The sequence below is a fragment of the Ochotona princeps genome, chromosome 21 (genome assembly GCF_030435755.1).
Source record: "Ochotona princeps isolate mOchPri1 chromosome 21, mOchPri1.hap1, whole genome shotgun sequence".
In the NCBI taxonomy this organism is placed as follows: Eukaryota; Metazoa; Chordata; class Mammalia; order Lagomorpha; family Ochotonidae; genus Ochotona; species Ochotona princeps.
Genome location: NC_080852.1, coordinates 35,542,576 through 35,565,899, shown reverse-complemented (window position 1 = coordinate 35,565,899; position 23,324 = coordinate 35,542,576). Strand labels below are relative to the sequence as shown.

Genomic DNA, 23,324 nt, shown 5'->3' with positions numbered 1-23,324 from the left:
GAGGGGGTGGGGGCGGCAGAGAAGACAGTAGGGGAAAAATGGTGTACCCTCCCCAGCGCATGGAACTGGACTGGGAGGGGCGAGGAGGAAGGGCAGAGCGACCTTTTCAGGGGCTGCTCCCCCACCAAAGTAAATTCCAAGGCGGGGTTGGGGAGCACAAAAGACAGGACTGAGGAAGCTGAGTTTCCAGAATTAATCGCTCATTGACATGCAGCTGGATGGAAAGCAAATGTTGTCTGAAGCGAAGAGGTAGATAACTCCGGAGCTCCAAGGCCGGGTCCTACGTGCACCTCCCCTGTAAGGACTGCAGCTGGGGAGGAGGGGGCAGGGCGCCAGCCCCTGAGGTGTGGGTGAGGGTGAGACCATCCAGGGTAGCCCTCTGTGCCCTGGGGGATTCCTGATAGGGCCCCTTCTGACCATCGCCAGGGCACACAGAGGGTCTCCTAGCCCAGTGCCCACTGGATGCACGTCCTCCCTTTCCCACACCCTCCTACGGCTGGGATCTGGGCATCTGCCTGCTCCTCCAGGGACCTTTGTCTGGTACCCGGCACCCAGCCCTTGGGACATATCTGAGGTCACCCAGAGAGGAAGGCAGATTGGGAAAGGGCCACAGAGCAGGGACTTGGGCTTGTGCTTGGCGGGCAGGGGGAGCTTTAGAGCCTAGGTTGTCCTAGGCTAGCACTGGGCTGGATTGAGCCAATGTGGGAAGGCCCAGGAACTGTGAGATAAAACCCTGGGTGGTGGCTCTGGGGGCGCCTGGAGAAACCCCTGGGATTTCTCTGTGCTCCCTCTGGTGGTGGGACATGAAACAAGGCTTCACAGTGCTTGGTCCAGGGCCAAGAGCTCCAAGGCCCGCACCTCATTTGTTGGCTCCTCTGCTGCCCCCTGCTGGAACCCTGTGTGCGTGTACAGGTTGTTGGACCCTCTGTCCAGGATTCGGGGTTGTCTCTGTCACCACACTGCAGGGGTGCTGATGGAGAAGGCAAGATCAGCAAGTACTGATAGAGGAGTGGAGGAAGGGGCCCGGTGGTCCTCAGGATGGGCCTGTTAGCGCTGTGCTGGTGGGCCACAGTTCTCAGGGTACAGGACTGATACACAGCTGGGGCGAGCAGGGAGCAGCTGCCCACTGTGGTCTGAGCCTAGGATCAGCTGTGCCTGCCCATCAAACCCAGAGGCGGGCGGAACCTCTACCCTGATTCCTTGGCTTTCACAGAAAGCTTTGTGGACACTGCGTGTGTCTAGTTGCTGGGCTCTGTTGCTCCCGGAGGGGAGCCTTAGGCTTGGGGGTAGGGGTAGGGTCTTTCAGTGTAGGAGGGTGTAGATGGAGGTGTGCAGGGCCCCGCTACCCCAGCACCCCTGCAACCAGGCGCGGTGCCTTATGTGGAACACCCTAGGTTTCTGACTAGGTTCTATGGGGATCTGCTACGTGCCAAGTTTGGAAGGTGCCATTCCCCTTTTCCAGATGGAAGCACTGAGGCCAAGGAAAGGCCTGGGAGCCCAGTGCCATCCTCAGAGATGGCCTAGCCACACTCAACCTGCTAGGGTTGGGGGAGTGGTGGACCCTGTCCTGGAGACAGCCCTGGTGACAGCCATGTCCCCTTTAAGCAGAGTCGCCTGCTGCAGTGGGTGGACTCCATGCCCAGCCAGTGGTAGCAGCGAGCTTCCCTCCTTCAGCCCCTCCCTGGGGAGGGGAGGGGAGGGGAGAGAAGAAGGGAGAGGGCTGAGCTCCTCCGGCCTCCGGAGGAGTTGACGCACAGCAGGGGAGACAATAGCGGACATGCTGTGTGGGCTCAGCCACGAGACCCTGGTAGAGGCAGGTATGTGGTGGGCAGGGTGAGGGCGCCCAACTCTGGTGCCTCGGGAGCTGCTGTCCAGGGAGAGAGAACTGGGAGGCGGAGACCCAGGGCAGGGAGGGGCACAGGACACCTGCTGGGTGGCTAGCACCTTTTGGCCCCTGCTGTTCCCCAGGGAACAGGCCATGTGGAGCAGGGGCAGGTGGGTCTGGGGCTCCCGGGGGGATTCTGAGCTGACTGTGCCTCAACCGGAGCCAGGGGCTTGCTTGGCCAGCTGCAGGTGGCAGTGAGCTCCCGTCCAGAGGTGTGGCAAGGAGGGAGCTCCCAGGGGTGGAGAGTGGACTGGGGACAGGTGGGAGGAGGTGTGTGTGGGGGGTGGGGGGACAGCTTCCATACTCCTGGACAGCCTGGACTGGGCCCCAGGGAGGAGCCTGGGGCAGACAGATGGTCTGCTGTGGTCATCTGTCATATGTCCCTTGGCTGGCTTACTCCCTTCCTCCTACCAGGAGCTTGTCAGGGGCCAGGCCCAGGCTCAGACCAAGTGTACTCATGCCCTAGGTCACCCCCACCCCCTCACACTCTCTGGACATGTCTCTGCAGCAGCGCTAAGGGCAGTGCTGCGGACAGAGAAGGAGACTGGGGCACAGGGAGGACAGCGGCTGAGCCGGGACTGAAGCCCAGAGACCAACAGTGCTCCCATGCTGATTCAGAGGCCCCTAGAGGCTAGTCACATTCCCAATGGTAGAGTGGGGGGATCAGCACCCCCGCCACCCCACACCAGGCTGCATCCTGACCTCCCTGTCTAGGTCTTCATTTTCCTGCACGTCACAGGGGTGTGAGGTGACACTGATGTCCCCAGCTTGCCAAGGTCCAGGCACATGAGGTCACTTCATATAGGGGGCAGAGTGACAGGGAGTCCTGTGGACCTCACCTGGGGTGCTGCTACAGAGTGCCCTCCACCCCCTGCTGGGCCCACATTTGCTTATTTTTCCCCAGGGTTGCCGCGGTGCAGAGCTTGCTGGGTGGTGGCCTGCCAGCCTGCCATTCAGCAATCATTTGCTCTCTCTGATGGATGCCTCAATCCCACTCATCACAGACTTCCCTTTCATGGGTCTCCCAGCTTCATATCACCTCTGCTTCCATGAGCCTCAGCACAGAGACTGCCTGCTAAAGTGCATACACGGAGCTGCAGGTGTGGCTTGGCACAAGTGCCTAGGGACCAGTGTTAGGACTCTTCCTCTTCTCCTGAGTGGAGGCAGGTGGAGTGGGGCTGGCTTTCTGGCGGCCTTTCTCCTCTCCGTGTGCCTGGAAAGCACCCTCTGGTTTAAGGCCGATGTGTTCGGTCATCCCCAGGGAAGGAGAGCCTGTTTGTGAGCTTCCTGGAGCTGGTGCTCATTGGCCCATGGTTCGGGCAGATCCCTGGGCATCTACATAGGGGCAGCCTCAGGTCCTGTGTCTCCCAGAGAGAGCTGCAGCTCAGGCTGGAATCTGGGACCAGCAGCCAGGTCTGAGCTCCCGCCTGCCATTGGACCATGCCCTGGGAGGAAGGGATGGGAAGCAGCCCCTTATGGCCTGGGTGCAGACCTTGGAGAAAGTCCCTTGCTGGGTCCACTCTCCTGCCTCCTTAGATGGAGTGGGGGAGAGGACTCTGATTCCCCAACCATAACACGGCTTCGTTCCCAGGGCCTGCAGCAAGGCATGTGTGTGCTGGTGTGAGAGGGGGAGTCTATGCTCTTTCCAGAGCCGCTACCGGGTTCTGCAAGTGCAATGGGCAGGTGCCACCTCCTGTGCTGAGGGAAACCTGGATGGAGCACTTAGCAGCCAGTTGCCTGGAGCCAAGACTCCTGAGTTTACATCCTGGCCCTGGATCTTCTTCAGCCGTGACCTTGAATAACTTCCCACTGCTTATGTAGGTCCACATTCTCCTAGTCTGGGCTGCCTGTGGCAAGCAGGAGAGGTATGCTGGGTGTTTGATTAGTGCTGGGCTGGGCGGGGAGGGAGGAATAGATTGATAGAAGCGTGGCACCCAGGTGGGCAGGGGGTGTTTGGCAGCTGGCCCCCTGGGTGTGAGGGCTGTGTGATGGTGTTGAGCACCGTCAGTAAGTATAAAATGAAGGGGAATGGGAGTCGGAGGGGCCGGGAGTGAAGGCCTGCACATGTATGTTTGGACTGGCTGCTGGGGGAGGCCACCCAGATATAGTGACAATCTGGAACCCTTCTGGAGGGAGGGGAGGAGGTTGTGAATGTCTGGGGGGAGTGTTCCAGGAGAGAGAACAGCAAGTGCAAGGGCCCTGGGGTTTGCAGGGCTGGATCCGGGGAAGGGAAGAGCTTTATGGGGGAGGCTGGACTGTGACTGGTGGCAGGAATGTTTGTTTTTATTCTCCACTCCGTGGGTACAGTCTCTCACGGCCGCAGGCAGCTAGCCGCTGTCAGAAATTGAGCTGGTCTGCTGGTAATTCGGTTTGGAGGGCTCCTTCATCAGTGCTGCCGGTCTCACAGTGAAGATGGCTCCAAGCCCACCTGGCTCAGGGAAGGGCCTGATCCTCAGCACTTGCAGTTGACTTGTTCGTGCTGTGATCTGTTCATTCCTTCCTGTTCATGGCTTTCAAAACAAGCAGGTGCCGAGCCTGCCCTCTCCATACTTCTCTATCATAGGAGGCTGGTGGGGGCCGGGCCCGGCATTCTGAATTCTTGTTCAGCTGTATCTCTGCGACAGACACAACCACACCTGGTGGGCGGCCCAGGACTGCAGGGTCAGCCCTGAGTGCCGGTCTGCCCCAGGGATGGGTCACAGGTCCTCCCTGGGAACCAAGGGGCCTGGGCTTGGGTCTGGGTGCCCCTGGAGGGTTCCCTTAGCTTGCATGTGCCCCACTTTCCTCATCTATAGAGCAGCGGTAACTGTATCCCCTCCCGTGTGGCAAGGCTGCAGTAAGTCCAGCTTCTAAAGTGCATGGCCTAGAGCCATGCTCTCATAGACTCTCACAGGGTGAGTGACAGCTAGGAAGAGAGCTGTCTGCCAGCTTGGGGGCTGGGTGCCTGCCCCCACATGCAGACAAGGTGAGGGGACTCTGACCCCACAGACAGGGGACAGCCCGGCCGGAGCCAGAACCCAGAGTTGGCCAACCCCAGAGTTTACCCTCCCTTTTCATGGGGCTGGACCTCAGGGTGGGGTGGTGCCTGGGGCTTGAGCGTCACTTGGTGGCTGCACTGTGGCTCTGAGAATCATCCCTACCGCCCTTTCCAGTCCCATGCACTGTTGTGAATGCTGCACGAGGGTGTGTGGGAACCCCGGTCCAGGCCCCCTTCTCTCGAACACACAGTGGTCCCAGCAACAGGTCCTGTCTGTGCCCCATGCAGATGTGGGCATCTGCTTTCCTTCTGTTCCCTTCTCTAAGGTCATGGAGGCCCCACCTGGGCCCCCGGCCTCTTGCCTGCTACCCAGCTGAGGCGGGTCCTGGCCAAGGCAGCCTGGCAGGAACCAACTTCCTTTGCCCTTTGTCGCAGCTCTGCAGCTCCCTGGGGCTCCAGAGAGGGGGAGGTCAGGAAGGCAAATGAGTGATTTCCACAGAAATGAAGGAAAAAAGACAAGACCCCTTCCCCCAGCAAGGCAGCCCACCACCGGGCTGCAGGTGCACAGGTCTGCACCCCTTCCCAGCCCTCAACCCTCCTTCCCCCGTGTGCCCCATCTGCATTTGGTGGCCCCGGAAACAAATTTCCCTCTGAAGCGAGTTCTTACAGGACTGACTGACTGAAGGCAAAAGCTCATAATTGCCCATTGCTGGAAGGAGGAGACAGGAAAAAAACACACGGATAAAAATATCTCTGGTTTTTATGCATGTTTCCAGCTGAAAATTGGTGGGAAAGATGTTTTTGAAAAGCCTTCATCTCTAAGCGTGTAATTACTGGGTCCCAGAACAAAAGCAAGAGTGGAGGAGAGTATAAGTGTGTTCTCCAAAGGAGGGGGCCGGGGTCTGAGCCCCATGAGGCTTTCCATAAATAAAGTGACCCCTCAGTTCCTCCAGCCCTGGGCCAGCAGGAGTTGCCAGTGAGAGGGACACTCCCATTTTACAGATGGGGAAGTGGAGCAAATCACAGGGCAGACTGAGACTTGGGGATTCCTCCTCAATAGCTGGTGTGTGTTGGTTTCTCCTACAACAACATGGGATGCCATATCCTCTCTGAAAAGGCACCAGCTCTAGTGGATGCCTTTTGGGATGGAGCAGGAGTCACCCCTAAAATGCCTATGCATTTCTTGGAAAGGTCATTCTCATGTCCAGTTAGTGCCCACCACCTCTGTCTGCCCCTATAGCTCCGGAGCCCAAAGCCAGCAAGATGGTATGAAAGGGACGGAGTCGGGGGGTCCCGCTCAGCCTTCCAAGAGTGTCACTGTAGCCAGTTGGGCACCGTGTGGTTCATGCAGCACTTCATGAATACTGAGTGGCAGATGGACTGGCAAGTGGCAGCGTTGACCCCAAGGACAGACACCACAGCCACCTGGGAGCAGGTGCCCGCCCGCAGCAGCCACTTCCAGTGTTTGGGGTTATGCAGCCTCTTGGACTAGGGCTCTGGCTCTGGCTGTGTTAACATCCAGCTCAACTCCTGCTGCTGCCCTTGGCCGCCCTGGCCAGGGTTCACTGCTCAGAGTTGGCACCTGGGACTCGTTTCCATGGCTCTTCCTCCCCCATCGCTCTCCCTAGGGGTACACAGGTGGCAGGAGGTGAGGAGAGGGATACACTGGTGTCCAAACAGTTTGGGCCGCGGGGGGGAGGCGGTGCGGATAAGCTTTCATTCAGAGCTGCCCTGGTGAACTCCCAGCTGTTTGCTGCTGCCGCGTGCGTGGGACCTGATCTTGCACGTTCTATTAGCCCAGAAAGTCTTGTTGGATCCAGATGAAGTGCGTCTGAGGGAACTGTAATGGGAGGCATTAGACTTAATGGAGCGTTGTCGGAACTGGAGGCGGCCCATGAAAATGGGGGCCCGAGGGAGGGGGTTGAACAGAGCTGCTGGGGCTTGACCCTGGCGGCTGTAGAATGACTGGCTGAAGTGTTTTGTGATTTATTGTTTACCAACCTTGGCCAGCTAGGGAACCCGGCCCTGGTTTGGCAGAGCGGGAAGCTGGGGAGCTGGGAGGGGTGATTAGGACTGCAGGGTGATGAAGGCTGAGGTGGAGTTTCCCCCAATCCAGCCTGAGCCCCGCCCACCCCACCTGGTTGACCCCCACCCGACTCCAGCCTCATTCTCACTAGCAGTGATGTTGCCTCCTAGGGCACAGTGGGCAGTCTGGAGTGGTTTGAATTGCCACAGATGCTGTTGGCATTTGATGGTTAGCAGATAGGGAGGCTGCTAAACTTCTTGGCTTGTGTCCCCTTCCCCCTAAGGAATTACCAACTCCCAGGAGACCCTGTGCCAGGAAAGGAAGCTGCTGTAGATGGAATCTCTGGCCTGCTGGTGAGGGAAGCCATCCCTCCTAAAGAAGGCTGGCCTTATGCCCGCTGCTCTATTATACCTGCCAGCTGCAAATAATTAAAAAGTGAGGCCTGAGAACCATCTGGTCTGTGCTACCATTGGCACCTGAACTCTCCAGGTACCTGCTGAGTGTCACATCCAATCCAAGCTGATGCTGAGAGGTGCTGCCCGGCATGCAAAGCAACTGGAACCCTTTAGCCTGGTTGGTGGGGGTGAAGCCTCAGAGGCGTCTTCCCAAGCAATGGAGAGAGGATTCTGTTTATGTCCGTGTAAGGTTTAACACTGTAGCAGCTAGAGTCATGTGCCCATACAGGTGCTGGGCCACTCCCCACAGCCCCGTGGGACTGTGGTCTGGCCTTGTTGAACCTGCTCCAGCAGCCCAAGGGGTGTCTGAGCCAAGATCTCCCACCCACAGTTGTCACTGGAGTCCCAGGCATGAGATGGGATACAGAACTTATATACATCAACACTCCCTCTCCCCACCGCTGTGTGTAGCCAGCCCTATGAACCGCAGGCTCGACTTGTGGGATTCAACCATCTGCAGGTGGAAAATACTCCAGGGGAAAACGTGCCTGTACTGGTTACCCACAGATGCCGCCCAGTCATCATTCCCCACATGATGCAGTGGAAGGGTGTGAGCCTCCCAGAGGTGATTTAAGATGCTGGGAGGATGCCAGAGGGTTCTGTGGGGCTCGTGCTGCAGCAGGGGTTCCTGGAGCCAGTTTTCCGAGGATGCCTAGGTTCATCTCCAGATGGCCTGGAATCCCTCAGCAGCACAAGAGCCCTGGGAGTGGTCGCCATCCTCTGCTATGCAGGGATGAGGACTAGGAAAGCGTGTCTGTGCTCGGCACTGATACATTTCTCTCTAGTGTTTTCAAAAAGCTGAGTGAGTGCGCAAGTCTCAGCTTACCCATTTGTACAGTGGAGTGATAGCACTGACAGTGTCAAGATCACCCTCTGCACAGTGTCGCGATGTTCAGGTGCTGAGCGGCCGTGACACTCCATGGTATGCCAGGCACTCGGCATACCAGGAGCCAGATGCTGAATTTTCCTTGGTGGAAGCCGGGGACGGTAGTCCAGCTGGGAATGGGGTGTTCCTGACAGCTGGAGGGACCTGCTTACCAGCTGGGTGCGGGCAAGAGGTACAGGCAGGTGTTCTTTCTCTTGCTGCAGATGATGGGCCCTACTGCAAAGGAGCCAAGGATGCCAGTGGGGTGGACATGGCCCTGGCATGCCGCCGACAGAGTGTGCCAGGTAAGGGCTGCTTCTCTATACTCTGCTCCTTGCCCTGGAGCCAGAGAACTCCGCGTGGCCTTCAGGGCAGGGAGCTCGCAGCTATCAGCGCCCTGCCCTGTGACCTCAGCCCATTCTCTCAACCTCTGGGACCCAGTGGCCCGCTTCCCCAGTGTCAGCCTCCCTAGCTCACCCTCCCATCTTTTGGCAGAGGAGTTCCGGGGTGTCACCGTGGTGGAGCTGCTCAAGAAGGAAGGCAGCACCCTGGGCCTCACCATCTCCGGCGGCACTGACAAGGATGGGAAGCCCAGGGTCTCCAACCTGAGGCCTGGGGGGCTTGCCGCCAGGTGAGATGTGGGCTCGCAGGGTCCTGGGTCATGGGCAAAGCATCCAGAGGCAGTGGCTTCCAGGAGCACCCAGCAGCTTGGTGTCTGTGACAGAGGAGGTCTCCTGTGAGGAACCATGGTTCCTGGTCCCATGTCTCCCTTTGCATCTACATGGGGCCTGTTGGGTCACACTGCTTCTGGGAGGCCCTCCCTGGTCTGACCCCAGACCTAGACAGCCATGGGTGCACATCCGCATCTTTCCTGTATTCTTCCCTCTGTGAACCCCTTTGGCCCGGGGCACTGGGGATCTGCCCCTCTGTCACTGCCTCCACTGGCCACCCACAGTGCGGGCACGCTGGTGCCGGGAGAGTCTCAGCGGAAGGCAGCAAGAGCACTGGGGGCTGGCAAGGGACACGATTGTGCCCTGTGGGCTGGTCCCATGGGCTGGTACGGGGCCTGGCCATCAGACAGATTACAGTTGTCACTGACCCTGAGCTGGCAACTGGCAACACTGAGCCTCAGCTTGCCCAGCTGTGAAGTGGGCTCCATGCTGGGGGTGCGTGGCTCCACTCCTGAGCTCCGCCCCCCCCCCCCCCCCCCGGTCGCAGGAGCGACTTGCTGAATGTGGGCGACTACATCCGGTCGGTGAACGGGATCCGCCTGGCCAGGCTGCGCCATGACGAGATTATCACCTTACTCAGGAACGTGGGCGAGCGCGTGGTGCTGGAGGTGGAGTATGAGCTGCCCCCGCCTGGTGGGTGCCCCTGGACGGGGAACTTTCTTGGCTGCCTTGGTCATGGGTGGTCACAGTTGCTTCCCCACACCAGGGCCTGGGTGGTGGGGGCCTGTGCCAGATGAGGTGGGTGGCACTTGAAGACCAGCCTGGGCTGGTGCTGGCTGCTGCCGTGTGCTGTCATTAGGAGGCAGTGGAACTCTGGATCTTCTGGAGCTCTGCACATGCAGTTGCTGTTTGCTCTTCCTTGGAGTTGGGGAGGGTTGGCTGAGTGCCTCGCCCCCTGACCCCTGCTGCCCTATTCCCCCCAGCACGTTGCACCTAAGAACAGTGGCCTGGAGCTTTTGCCTAGCTCTTAAGTTTGAACCATTGCCAAAAGTCTTGACACCCCAGTAACTCTGTGATTTGGCCTGAGGCTACAGTCACGCCAAGACCTCCATAGCACAGGCAGCCCCTTCCTCTGGAAGGAGGGGTGGGATGGGTGGGGCTTGCCCTCCCTACAGGTTCTGCGACCTGTAGGTCATCCAGTTCTCCTGGAACGAGCTCTGGGGAGATCTCCCAGCTTGGAGATGTGACTGAAAGACTCAAGGGAGTTGTCCCCTTCTCCCCAGCCCCCGAGAACAACCCAAGGATCATTTCCAAGACCGTGGACATCTCCCTCTACAAGGAAGGCAGCAGCTTTGGTTTTGTTCTCAGAGGTCAGTGTGCATGGCCCTGGGAGTGAGGGAGGGGCAGAGAGGGAACCAGTGCTACTGCCTGTTCTTTTTCTGCCTGAATGAATGTGATTGGTCAAGTCTGATTGTAAATGGTGACCGTTCCACCAAGTGCTAAATGGGAAATTTTGCCAAGTAACCAAGTGTGCGTGAAGAAAATTGTGCTAGAAAATGATGGTGAAATGATGGCTGCTCCTGGGATTTTGAGCTGTCTAGCAGTCTGGTCCAAAAGGGAAATGTGCTGAGATCACAGGAAATGGTCAAGACGTTTACTAACAGAGAGAGGTCTTTGGTCATGTTTCCTCCTGGACGGGGCTGTGGATGGCAAGCACAAGACTGTCCTGGAGGAGCCTGCCCAGGGGCTGGGTCAGGGACGGGGTAGGATGATCCGTCTGTGGCTCGATTCTGTGCAGGTGGCGCCCATGAGGATGCGCATAAGTCCCGCCCACTGGTCCTCACATATGTGCGGCCCGGCGGCCCTGCTGACAGGTGAGTGTGGGTTCTTGCCAGGCCCCTCCAGGAAGAAGGCAGAGTGGGGCACTTGGATCCCTTCCCTAGATGAGCAGACAGAGGCCACAGAGTCAGGGAGTCATGGGTGGACCTGGCGCACAACTCCAGGTGGGAGAGACCCAAGCTCGCTCTTTCCCTGGCTCCTGCTATCTGGCATTCCTGAGCTGTGCAGCTATGGGGTGGCTCTCCAGGGCATGGGCATCAACCATGGCTGTGGCTCTCTGAGAATTCAGTCTCATGAGTGCTGGTGATGCTGCCCAGCCCCCAGTGACCTGGGACTTGGGGGAAGTCGGGAGAATGTGGCCCTGGCTCCTGACCCAGCTGGCGGGCGACTCCTGGCTATTTGAAGCAAAACATGGACAAGCCTTGTTCAGAAATCTAAATCCATCTGGGGACAGGCCTGTGACAAGCTATTCATGGAACTCCCAGAATAGTTCGGGCCACCTGTCAAGGCAGCATGCAGGGTGCGGGTTTGACCCCCAAACCGAGGTGAACCCTGGGAACGCCCTCCCCCCAGGGCCCTGCTGAGTTCTTTCCCAGGCCCTTCTGTCAATGGGCCAGAATCACTGCTGGGAAACTGGGGCAGAGCAGCAGGAAGCCTGCCCCTCACCGCACCCCACCGCACCCCACCCCACCCCAAGTGTGGCTGGCATCCTCTCTGAGCCTTGGTACCCTCAGACCTGGCTCTAGGGCCACGTAGTGTGGAGGCTGAGACCGAGGCCACCTGATGCCTGCTGCCATGCGCTTTCCTGGCAACCCCCCTAGCTGGGCCAGCCTGGCTGATGGGGCCTCTCCCCTTAGGGAGGGCTCCTTGAAGGTGGGCGACAGGCTGCTCAGCGTCGATGGGATCCCGCTGCATGGGGCCAGCCATGCCACAGCCCTGGCCATGCTGCGACAGTGCAGCCACGAGGCGCTCTTCCAGGTGGAGTACGACGTGGCCACCCCAGGTCAGCAGGGAACCTGTGGTTGGGAATTGAGTCAGGGGAGGCGGTGGCCCACTTCACAGGCTGTGTGAGCTTGGGCCAGTCCCTTAGCCTCTCTGGGCAATAAGTACCATGGCCCAGGCGTAGTGGAAGCCCTGGGGGTGCAGCTGGCAGACAAGGTTAGCGAGCACAGTGGTTGAGAGGCTGTGTGAGCGAGGGGAGGCCTTAAGCTCTCCATGCCTCAGTTTCCATGGCTGGACAGTGGGTATAGCAGCTTGCTAAGGCAGAAACAGTCAGATGGAGAGCTCCGGCAGCCGTGGCTCAGGATTGTTTTGCTGTTCCACCTGCAGACACCGTGGCCAATGGGACAGGGCCCTTGGTAGTGGAAATAGCTAAGACGCCGGGCTCTGCCCTGGGGATCTCACTCACCACAGGCTCCCACCGGAACAAGCCAGTCATCACCATTGATCGCATCAAGCCAGCCAGCGTGGTGGATAGGTGAGGCACACGGTGGGTGTGGGACCAGCGCGGGAGTAGGGGCCCAGGGGTCTGTCTGGTCCGGCCAGCCCACCCATCTTGCTACCTTGCCCTGGACAGGAGTGGGGCCCTGCATGCTGGAGACCACATCCTGTCCATTGACGGCACCAGCACTGAGCACTGCTCCCTGCTTGAGGCCACCAAGCTACTGGCCAACGTGGCCGAGAAAGTGCGCCTGGAGATCTTGCCTGTGCCACATAGCCAGCGCCCCCCGAACCCCTCCGAGGCAGGTGGGTCCCCTCTGCTGCTGCCAAGGCCTGCAGGGTGCCCTGGGTGGGCTGGCGGGAAGTGTGACACTTTGCACAACAGGGGTTCCCATCTGGAAATCCAGGGCAGTTGCTGGGGGTGGGAGGCAGGACAGAGAAACTATGGGGTCAGGGGTGGGGCTCAGTGACAGCCTACTGGATGTTTGCTCCCGCAGCTGGCTGTGTGAATAGAAGTATAAAAACTGGGGTGAGTGGTGGGGGAGGGGTTACTGGGGTCTGCGCTTGAGTTGTCAGCTCCCGGCAGGCACAAAGGGCCTGGGGCAACCCCTTTGAGGAGTTGGGGGGCTCCCAGCTGGAAGCAGGGAGCCAGGGATCTGGGGAGGGGACCTTGGCTTCAGATTCTAAGCAGGTGCCTTTGCCTCTGTAAACAGGGGCGAGTACCCTGGATGGGTGCATGGGCATGGGAACGGGTAGTGTTCAACCCAGGGCTGAGGTCAGGTTGGTCAGGCTGTGGCCCTTCTACTCTCACATCAGATAAGGGGTGTAGGCCTGTGGGGAGGTCAGGTAAAGGGTCAGGCCTACAGAGAGGCCATCTTGGCTGTGTCGGGGGGGACCTTGCTGAGCCCCAGGCCTGGGCTGGGTGGCCTCAGGGCCAGAAGCAGCCTTGCCTGTTTGCTGGACACCTGCTGGATGCCAGGCTTGGTGTCCTGACTCTCCTGTGAGGACTGGCTTGGGATGCTAGTTCCCACCCCAACCCTATGTCACAGAGGCACCTCATTCTCGCACTCTCTGGACCCCAGGAAGGGCCTGTCTCTTGGTACCATTTTACAGTTGTTGAGAGGAAGTCACAGAAAGGCTGAGAAAGTGGAGACCAGTGACCAAGCTGGGGTTTGTCCCAGGCAGCTGGCTCCAGAGCTGGCTGAGCTCCTGGTGGGAGTGAGGACGCTGCTGGAGTGACAGACACTGGGCTAAGACAGAGAGTCTTTGCCTGGCCTTCCAGGGCTTGTCAGTGCAGGCAAAGCCTGGCAGCAAGAGTGGGAACCAGGACAGGGCGATCCTGGTGGCCTGGGAGGAGGCATCCTGTGGCGGCAAGTTTGGAGCAGACAGGAATTCACAGAGGACCCAGGAATGCTAGGGGAGAAATGGGAACAGCCACAAGGGTGATGGACATGGGTTTTGGCCAATCCCAAGGACCCAAGGCTACCCGGGGCAGGAAGAAGCCGGCCCTAGGGCCCGAGATGCAAGGGTGCAGCCCTGAGGGATCCCAGAGGTGCTGCAGCCACCTCCTTCCTCAGCCTTCCCTGGGATGGCTGGGGGCAGTGCTCCCAGCTGCAAACCTCTTGGGCTCCAGAGCGGCTCTCAAGTTCACCCCTGCCCCATCACTTGCAAGCTGAGAGCTGAGCAGCTCATCCCTTTGCTCCATCCCTGCAGCAGGTGTCTTGGGCACAGTACCCAGAAAGGTCTTCTGCTCCTTCATACAGAGAGGCAGCCAACCGGGGGACCCGGGGGACCTCTGCCAACTGGCTGCATCTGCCTCCCTTCTTCCTCCCCTCCCCTCACTGGCTGCAGTGAAAGTGCAGAGGAGTGAACAGCCTCACCGCTGGGACCCCTGTGTGCCCTCCTGCCACAGCCCCCGGCCCGGTCGCTGCAGGACACCCCCCTGGGCCGCCTCAGCTGGCCAGGACCAGAGCCGATGTAAGGTGCCCACATGGTAGCTCTGTGTGTCCCTCCTGCCCTTTCCTGGGGAGGGGCTTGTGCCTGTGGCATGGGTGGACATCAAGACTTAGGGAAACCGGGGTCCCTGCCTGTCACCCAGTGTGTCAGTGATGCTGTGGGTCTCTAGCCCCAGCAACTGGGCTTCTCCACCCCTGTGGAAGCCCCAGTGTCTCAAAGGCTTGCCTGAGGTCACAGTGCCTCACAGGTGGAGTGGGAGGCAGAGGGTAGAGGGGGGTCTGGCCTTGCGGCACGGAACAAGCATCCTGCCAGGGCTCACATGTCTCTGCTCTCATCTCCCTAGCCTTGTCCTCCTCTCCCTTCTCCTCACCAACCATGAACCACGCCTTTTCCTGCACCAATCCCAGCACTCTCCCCCGCGGATCCCAGCCCATGAGCCCCAGGACGACAATGGGCCGGAGGAGGCAGCGGAGACGGGAACACAAGAGCTCACGTAAGCCTGGCTGTCTTCCCTCTGCAGGAGTTGCTGGTGTGCCTAAGAGGACTGCAGAGGGTACTTGGGCAGGGCTCCTGCTGCATGTGTGTTGGGGAGGGGAGGAGAATTTTACTGACAGGAGCTGTTGTTCGGCTGGCTGCTAGGGATGCTCCAGCAGGTGTGTGCTGCCCAAGGGCACAGCTGAGGGGTGCCAATTACTGTGTGTTCTTTTAGTCTTAGGTATTTTTTTTTTATTTGAGGGGCACATGCACACAGAGATGAAAAGATGGAGACAGGGTGTTGTGCTGGTTTACTCCCCAGATGCTTGCAGTGACCAGGGCTAGGCCAGGTCAAAGCTGGACGCTCAATCCAGGATCCGAGTTGCTGGAGCTCTCGCTGCTGCTTCCCGGGTTGTGCATCAGCAGGGAGCTGGAGCCAGGACTCAGATCTGGACACTCTCACGGGGTGTGTGGGCCTCGCCACTGCTGGGCTGAGCACTCTTGCTCTGGTGGTCAGGTAGCCTTCACACGTCTGGCTCCTGTTCTTGTGATATTCTACCCAGCCGGCCCCAGCAGGCCCAGTGCCTGGGGGACAGATCTGCATGAGCCCAGATACTGGCTGCTGGATCCAGGCCCCATCTTGCTAAGGCGGAGGTCCAGGGCAATGTGAGTGCGACTTCTCACATCTCTGCCATCTGGGAACACTCCTGCTAGAGGCACACACGGGCCTGAGCCTGCCAGCTGTGACAATCCTCTCCATTTTCACTACATACATGTGTGTGCAGAGTCATGCATTGCTTGGCAACAGGAATGTGCTCTGGGTAATGTGTTTTTAGGAATTTGTACAGATGTCACACGGTGCACCTGCCCAAACTGAGATGGCATGCTGTCAGTGGGTGACATGGTCTTAGAGAAGGACTGTCATGTCCATGTGACTGTGCGCATGCACATACACACACACACACACACACACACACACACACACACACACGTGTTTCTGGCTACTGTTGCTCAGAGCTGTTTCTGTTTGTGATCACCACCTGTGTAGTGAAGTGCACAGTGCGGGAGGCGAGGTGGGGAAGCAGAGGCTATGTGAGGGCCTGGGGTTTTGAAATCTTTCCTACGAAGAACCAGTCCTCTGGTGGCTGAGAAGGGTCCTGTGGGAGTTGCAGGGCCCCCAGGAATGGTGGGAGGTGAACTGGGCCATTGTGGTTGGCCCAGATGAAGGAAGAGAGGAGTAAAAATCACTCATTACATTGGAGATCCCCAGCAGCCAAGTGGAAAAGAGAAACATTTTAGACTCAGGTGTGAGCTGCAGCAGACCTGGGACAGTCACTCACCTGGAGGTGTGTAGGTAAAAAGCAGGAAAGGCCATTCCTGGGTGGGGGCCATGGAGGTTAGGGACTCCTGGGATCCCCTTCTGAGCCCCCTTCTGAGCCCCCTTTCTAGGTTAAAAGTATTGGAATTATTGGTAATAGTGAAGTCATTAAATAGGAGGGCCAGCCACCATTTTTGTTATTGTGATAGTGAGAAACATAATGCAGATAAACGCAATAGCATGTCTAATACCATATGGCATGAAATATGTAATTTTAGCTATATCATTATAAAGTAAGTAGCGAAAGTATTTAATGTTGGTATCAAAAAGATAATGTGTTTTATGTGGGCTATGAAATCTAGTAGGCAACATCATGTATCACATAGTCCAGCATGGAGTTAGCCTGTAGCCAAGCAGTTCCTCTCAAGAGCAGTGAAGGCAGCTGGACCCAGAGGTCTGCAGTCAGATGAGGGAATAGACCCAGTGTGCACGCACAGTGGGGTATGTGCAGTGGTACAAGGTCACTCAGCTGTGGTGAGCAATGGACTGGCTCCCTACCCTTGCCACAACACTGACAGACTTGGGAAACCCAGCCAGGTGTGAGGGACCACAGAAGGCCATGTGCTGTGTGGCTATGTTTGCACAAAATGCCAGGAGCAGGCAAGTCCGTACAGACGGATTGAGGTCGGTGCTGGCTTGGGGCTGCGGGAGTTAGGGGTGAGGTGGGTGACAGTCCGAGAGAAACGAGGTTTATCTGTGAAGAGGTCAAGCCATGCTGATGCTGACTGCAGTGCTGGCTACGAGGCCCTGGTATTAAAAACCACAGTGTGGCACGCTGTAAATGGGCATTGCCGTGGCCCTTGAATTACGTCTCTGCAGTCAGATGACACCAGCCCCCAGCACCTCTGTCTTACAAAACTGTACCTCCCTTGCCATGGCCCTAGCAGGTGGTGTGGGACACTTGGGGCTCTGCAGAGGCCATCCTAGGTGGAGTCAGCAGCTGCCCTCACCTGCCTCTTGGCCAGGAAGCCCACCATGTGCTGTGTTCACTGTCCCACAGTGTCCTTGGCCTCCAGTACGGTGGGGCCCGGCGGGCAGATTGTGCACACGGAGACCACGGAGGTGGTGCTCTGCGGGGATCCACTCAGCGGCTTCGGCCTTCAGCTGCAGGGTGGTGTCTTTGCCACCGAGACCCTGTCCTCCCCTCCCCTGGTACGCTTCATCGAGCCCGATAGCCCGGCTGAGAGGTGAGCATGCCGCAGAATCCCACCTGGTCCCGTTGAGAAGGCTCAAGGACAGGCAGTGAAATGGGGTCCCAGTCCCAAGCCCTGACTTCACGAGTGTATCCATTGAAGCATCACCCCACCCCAGTGCCAGCCTCATTGCACAGCCACACAAACTGAGGTCCGGCCAGGTGGAGCCCTTAGCCGGTGTCATGTGACCACTTGCTGGCTTGGGGCAGGGCTAAGAGTAACACCCCAGGCCTTCCCATTGGGGTCATCCTGAAGCCTCTTCCTTCTGTTGGCCCCACCCTGGGATGCAGGTGTGGGCTGCTGCAAGTCGGGGACCGTGTGCTGTCCATCAATGGCATTGCCACGGAGGACGGGACGATGGAGGAAGCCAACCAGCTGTTGCGGGATGCAGCACTGGCCCACAAGGTCGTGCTGGAGATCGAGTTTGATGTGGCAGGTGAGTGTGGGCACTGGAATGCTGCCCTGTCCAGTGTCCTCTCCCGGGGCTGCTGGGGAGGGCGGGCTGCCATGTGCTGGTGAGGGCTTGAGATGGGTCTGTGATGTGCGACAGATGGAACTCAGAGGAGAGGAACCACAGAACTGGGGCACTGGCCATATGCCCTGTTTCTTCCCCATGTGGCTCAAGCCCAGAACTGCAGGCCAGTGCTTGGGTTAGGGTCCAGGCCATGTGGCTTTGCACAGGATGCTGCTCCTGTCATCAGCCTGTGTGGTGGGTGGGTCCATTGAGATCAGTGACGTGGAGGTGCCCTGCCCAGGCTGGCTCATGACCACTGCCTGGGAACCTGTGCTGGATGCAGATGGGCTGGGCTTTGCCTCAGGGATCCACCCTGGCTGTAGCTGGGATGCCTTGGGGATTCCGGTCTCCACTGCTATGCCCGCAGCTAGTTGCTTGTCTCTGGCCAATCTTGTTGTGTATCAGTTGGAATTGTGGCTTTGAGGGGTTCCCAGAACAGATCCAAATGCACAGTAGGTGGGGGTCCCCGGAGACTCCCCCCTTGTGTCTCATCTGGTCCCTGTCTATTTGTGCCCAGAGTCCGTCATCCCGAGCAGCGGTACCTTCCACGTGAAGCTGCCCAAGAGGCGAGGCGTGGAGCTAGGCATCACCATCAGCTGTGAGTTCTTTCTCCGCACACCCCTCAGCTTGGAGCAGCGCTTGTCCATGGTGGCCGGCATGCAGGGCTCAGGGAAGATTGCCAGCTGACGTCCCTTCCACTCTGCCAGACCCGGCTGCATGTCCATGGGCAGGACCTGGGTTCTCGGAGCCTTGGTTTCCCGTTCTGCACAGTGGACACCATCTGGCCCTACGGGTCTCTTCTAGTGGGACTTTACAGTGTCCTTGAAGGTGTGCTGGCTGCCTAGGCATCCTCAGAGGCCAGAGAGGCCTGGTACACAGATGGGGCTTGCTTGTATGTTTGTCTTAGGAGTGAAAGTGAGGATTGTAGAACCTAAAGAGAACCAGAGAACATGTGACCCCTGGCACGAGGAGCGCTTTATCCTGCTCCTGGCTGCCCAGAGTGGAGCCGAAGTCCTCACAGGGCCAGGAAGGCTGTGTGACCATCCCTGGCACCGAGACAGGTCCCACACTCTCCCGGTTGCAATCTCCCGTCTGTCCCTTGGACACACCGTGCTCTTTCCTACCTCAGGGGCTTTGCACAACCGAGCTCTCTGCCTGCTTCTCTGAGAGTCTCCCTGGGGAGCCTGTGTTCACTTGTCTCTTCAGCAGGGCCTCTCCTGACCCCTGATTTCAGGCCAGGCAGTCCTCCACGCAGCCCCTTTTCCCAGCTTTCAACCAGCATGTTTGTCAACTGAGAAATTAAATTTGTCCACATCCCATCCTTTTTTCTCCAACCCCACAAGCCTGGCAGCTCCCCATGATGGGCACCTGATGTTGAACCAGGTGACGTGAGTAGAGGTTCCCACAAGCCGGCCCCCCAGGGATGGGGGCAGGAGGAAAAGGGACTGATGTTGGTTGAGCACCTGCCGTGTGCCAGGAGCCATACTGAGTTTTGTGCCTGCATTATCTATCTTTGGTTATTCATGTTTAGTTATTGATAAGGCAGAAGGAGAGAGGGAAGGAAGGAGACAGGGAGAGATGCCATCATCTCTCTGTAGTGGCCAGGCTGGGCCTAGCTTAAGGTGGGAGCAGGGCTGCACTCCAGGCTGGAGCCCAGTTGCCCAAGTCCTCCTTGCTACTATCTGGCATCTGCATTGGTGGAAAGCTAGGTCAGGAGCCAGAGCTGGGGCTTGAACCCAGACTCCATTTGATATGAAATTCCTAATCAGTTAACTATTGAACTCACCTCAGGCCCCCATGATCTGGTTGAAGGTTGCCATGTGTCCTTGAGGGCCGGGGCATCACTATCCTGGTACTGAGGGGAAACCAAGGCACAGGCAGGTGAGCTGATTTGCCTACTGCCAGGATACAGTAAGACCAGGATGTGAGCAACATGTGGGCCTCCAGCCCATACCCAGTCCTGTTCAGGCCTTGGTCCACCCCCTGCGGCCATCTGGGGTCAGAGTCTCTGCCTCCTTTCCCCCAGCAGCCAGCAGGAGGCGCGGGGAGCCCCTGATCATCTCTGACATCAAGAAGGGCAGTGTGGCGCACAGGTAGGGTGTCTGGGCACCAATGGGGGCATGGGGCTGATAGGTGTGGGCGTGCCGCCTGCATGCGTCAGGCTCCTTCCCGTCCCTCACCTGGCTCATGCAGGACTGGCACCCTTGAGCCAGGCGACAAGCTGCTGGCCATTGACAACGTGCGCCTAGACAACTGCCCCATGGAGGACGCCGTGCAGATCCTGCGGCAGTGCGAGGACCTGGTGAAACTCAAGATCCGCAAAGACGAGGACAACTCGGGTAGGCACCCCCTGCCCCACTCCATGTCCTGCCAGGCCACTCCTGGGGCTGCCAGTGCAGGGGTGGGGCAGCCCCATGGGCTAGGCTCCTTCCTCAGCCATCCTGAGACCCCCGGGAGTTTGCCCAGCTCAAACTCTGGTGCAGTAGACCCTGAAGGGGCCATGGGGAAGAGTTGAGGGGACAGACACTGGGGATTGCATGTCTGGGCGGGCGCCGGGTGGGGACACAGCCGCTGCAGCATGAACGCCTGATGTAAGGAACAGTGGCCCACACTTCCCTGGGGAGAGAGGTTTTTTTCTGAGCAGGTGTTTTTCTTTTTTTAAGAAATGTTGGAAATTGTGTTTCTTTTCTGAAAATTTATTTATTTGAAAGGTAGAGAGAGATTTCTCATTGGTGGTTCACTCCCCAAATGTTGGCAACAGTTAGTGGCTGGACCAGGGCCAAGCCAGGAGCCAGGAATCAATCCAGGTCCCCAGTAGGACCCAGCTATTGGAGGGTGCCACCCCTTGCTGCCTGCCAGGGTGCGCAGGAGCAGGAAGCTGGAATGGGGTGTGGAGGACTTGAACCCACAGACTCTAGTGTGGGATGCTGAGTGTCCCAAGAGCGTCCCTGCCTCCTCTCCCACTGTTACCAGTGTCCGTGCTGTCGCTCTGTGGGTGGTGGGCAGAATCTTTCCGCTTCTTTTTATTTTGATGGTGTTTGGCAGAGAAAGCTGTTGTGGAGGCAGGAGATAGCCTGAGGGTCGTGTGCTGTGCGTGTGAGTGTGTGACATCTGTCCGTTGTGGTGTTTGTGAATGGAGAGGTAAGGGTGAGTGATGATGGCAAGGCCATGGGGCTAGAGCCACTCAGTGCCTGGCCCTGCTGCCCAGGCTTGCCCTGTCCCTCACGGGTGTCTCCCACTGTGCAGATGAGCAGGAGACCACAGGCGCAGTGAGCTACACTGTGGAGTTAAAACGCTACGGGGGACCCCTGGGCATCACCATCTCGGGCACCGAGGAGCCTTTCGACCCCATCGTCATCTCGGGCCTCACTAAGCGAGGTCTGGCTGAAAGGTGAGGGACTGAGTGTTGGGGTAGGCCCAGGGTGGGGGCTCCCCAGGGAGCAGGAGCTGGGCTGGGTTGGGGGGTGTGCCGCCAGATTGGATTCTAACCTCTGTCCCAGCATCCTCCAATGGCCATTGGGCCAATCACCTGCTGTCTCTGAGGGGGCAACCCTGACCTGTCCCGTGGGAGAATGGCCCTGACTGGGCAAGTGTGCCTTGCAGGTTAAGTAAGCACTGTGGGGATGGTGGGGGCAGCGCCCAGTCCCAGCATGAGCTGTGTGAGTTCTGGGCGTGGATTGGGGTGGGGGCAGGAGCAGAGGGGGGTCAGGGCCCAAGGCAGGTGAGAGGGGCAAGGTATCAGGCAAGCTAGGGCTTGCTGAGCCCTGAGGCACTGTCATCTGCTGGCCATGAGAGGGTAGGACGCGTCCCTGAACGGATGTGGGCAGGGGAGGGCAAGGGGCTGGCACTGGGCGGGCTGGGACAATTCTGGAGACAGAGCCTCCTACAGAATGTCTCCGCTCCTGGGGCGCCCCCTGCTGCCTGCCTTGAAGACTGCAGCAGCTGGTGAAGGATCGGATCGGTTTCCTGAACCTGACCTGGACCAATGTAGCTTAGAGCTGGCCAGTGGAGATAGAATCCAAGCCTCTACCACCTCCTCCCACACCCACCTCAGGGAGTGCCTAAGCAGCGGCTGCTGCCTGCATCCCACCTGGTGTGCCCCTTCTCTGCAACCCCCTGCTCCCACCAAGGCAGGGCTTAATGTATCAGGTATGGGGTCCAGTCACTGTTTTGCCAAGTCCCACAGGTAGACTCTAATGGATATCTAGGCAGAATTGGCTGACCTAGCCGGTGCTTTCCTCTGGCCCACTGAGCCTGGGTGTCCTCCAGGTGGGCAAACAGCCGGGGACAGAGGGAAGGGACGTAGGCTTTCACTGGAAGGAAGTATGGCTCCACCGTACCCATTTATCCTCAATTAGACTTGATAATAAAATATCATCACCCCCATTTACAGACGAAGGGACTCAGGCTCAGGGAAGTGAAGAAGTTGGCCCAAGGTCACTGGGTTAGGCTAACATGTACGTGGGGGCGGCCCTGGGCCCTGGAAGGGACTGTCCGTCCCCCACCCTCAACTCCCGGACAAGGCCCTGTGTGTCTCACTCCTGGCACTGCCCCATGTCTATACCCCAGGACTGGTGCCATCCATGTGGGGGACCGTATCCTGGCCATCAACAACGTTAGCCTGAAGGGCCGGCCACTGAGCGAGGCCATCCACCTCCTGCAGATGGCCGGCGAGATCGTCACGCTGAAAATCAAGAAGCAGCTGGACCGTGAGCCTCGCGCCGCATCCTCGGGGCTGGCCAGCCCGTCAGGGGTGGGAGGGGCCCAGCGTCACCTCGCTGATGTGTGACCGAGCCTCGTGTGCTCTGTGTGGCCCCAATTCACACATTAGTCCCATGAATGTGTCTGTGGCCAGGTACACCTTTGAGGGTCTTTTGTGCAACCTGGGCTCCCTGAGCCTTAGTAGTCCCATCTGTGAAGTGGGTTTGCTTCTGATTGTGCCACCTCCTATGTGTCAGCAGGCAGCTCAGTGCCTAGGAACTCTTAGCCTGCACTGAGGTGTGGAAACTGGGCATCTATTTCCAGGGCTGGAGGTGATGCCCCTCTTTCTCCTTCCAGGTCCCCTTGTACCCCGCAAATCGGGCAGCCTCAGCGAGACCAGTGATGTGGATGAGGGCCCTCCTGAGGCACTCAAAGGCGTGCTGGCAGCCCCATTCTCACCTGCTGTGCCCAGTGTGGACAGTGCTGTGGAGTCGTGGGACAGCTCGGCCACGGAGGGAGGCTTTGGGGGCCCAGGTGACAGCCCAGGGCCCTTGGATGGCAGCGTGCTCCCCCTATGCTGCCCGGCTAGCAGGGACTCCTTGCCCCTCCTGCCTGCCCTTTTCCATCCTTGGGGACAGTGCCTGACAGAAAGCCTGGCATGCTCCCTGCGCCACTCCCAGGGTCCTTTGCTCTTCTCAGCACACACTGCAGCCCCGTCTTCTGATGGGAAGTCCAGCCCTATGCTGGCCTTGCTTCTGCCTCCCTCTCTGGCACATGGAGCTGCTCTGCTGAAGACAGGGAGTTAGAGAGCCCTTTCTCACCCTGTCCCTCCCCCGGGGCTGAACTTCAGGGCCTCCTGCCCTGTAAATGCACATCAAGACCCCCAGGTGGCCTCCAGGGACCCTCAGTCAACAAGCCTGGTTCAGGGAACCAGTGGGGTGCAGCCTGTG

General features: G+C 58.6%; 1 protein-coding gene across 5 annotated transcripts in view; it reads left to right on the top strand.

Moving 5' to 3' along the window:
* The first annotated feature begins 1,760 nt into the window (after window positions 1–1,760).
* Window positions 1,761–23,324, top strand: part of GRIP2 (glutamate receptor interacting protein 2) — a 28,774-nt gene continuing 7,210 nt past the window's right edge. For 3 of the 5 annotated variants that reach the window (XM_058678935.1, XM_058678932.1, XM_058678936.1), the window contains exons 1-19: window positions 1,761–1,817; window positions 8,433–8,513; window positions 8,704–8,839; window positions 9,427–9,572; window positions 10,163–10,249; window positions 10,678–10,753; window positions 11,576–11,721; window positions 12,048–12,195; window positions 12,295–12,464; window positions 14,010–14,135; window positions 14,458–14,607; window positions 16,967–17,153; window positions 17,450–17,595; window positions 18,191–18,271; window positions 19,700–19,766; window positions 19,867–20,012; window positions 20,920–21,064; window positions 22,243–22,382; window positions 22,732–22,908. In XM_058678935.1, the coding sequence (XP_058534918.1) occupies window positions 1,778–1,817; window positions 8,433–8,513; window positions 8,704–8,839; window positions 9,427–9,572; window positions 10,163–10,249; window positions 10,678–10,753; window positions 11,576–11,721; window positions 12,048–12,195; window positions 12,295–12,464; window positions 14,010–14,135; window positions 14,458–14,607; window positions 16,967–17,153; window positions 17,450–17,595; window positions 18,191–18,271; window positions 19,700–19,766; window positions 19,867–20,012; window positions 20,920–21,064; window positions 22,243–22,382; window positions 22,732–22,908 (2,395 nt within the window). In that variant the 5' untranslated portion in view covers window positions 1,761–1,777. The remainder of the gene's footprint in view (window positions 1,818–8,432; window positions 8,514–8,703; window positions 8,840–9,426; window positions 9,573–10,162; window positions 10,250–10,677; window positions 10,754–11,575; window positions 11,722–12,047; window positions 12,196–12,294; window positions 12,465–14,009; window positions 14,136–14,457; window positions 14,608–16,966; window positions 17,154–17,449; window positions 17,596–18,190; window positions 18,272–19,699; window positions 19,767–19,866; window positions 20,013–20,919; window positions 21,065–22,242; window positions 22,383–22,731; window positions 22,909–23,324) is intronic. The other 2 variants (XM_058678933.1, XM_058678934.1) reach the window with 2 other exon arrangements.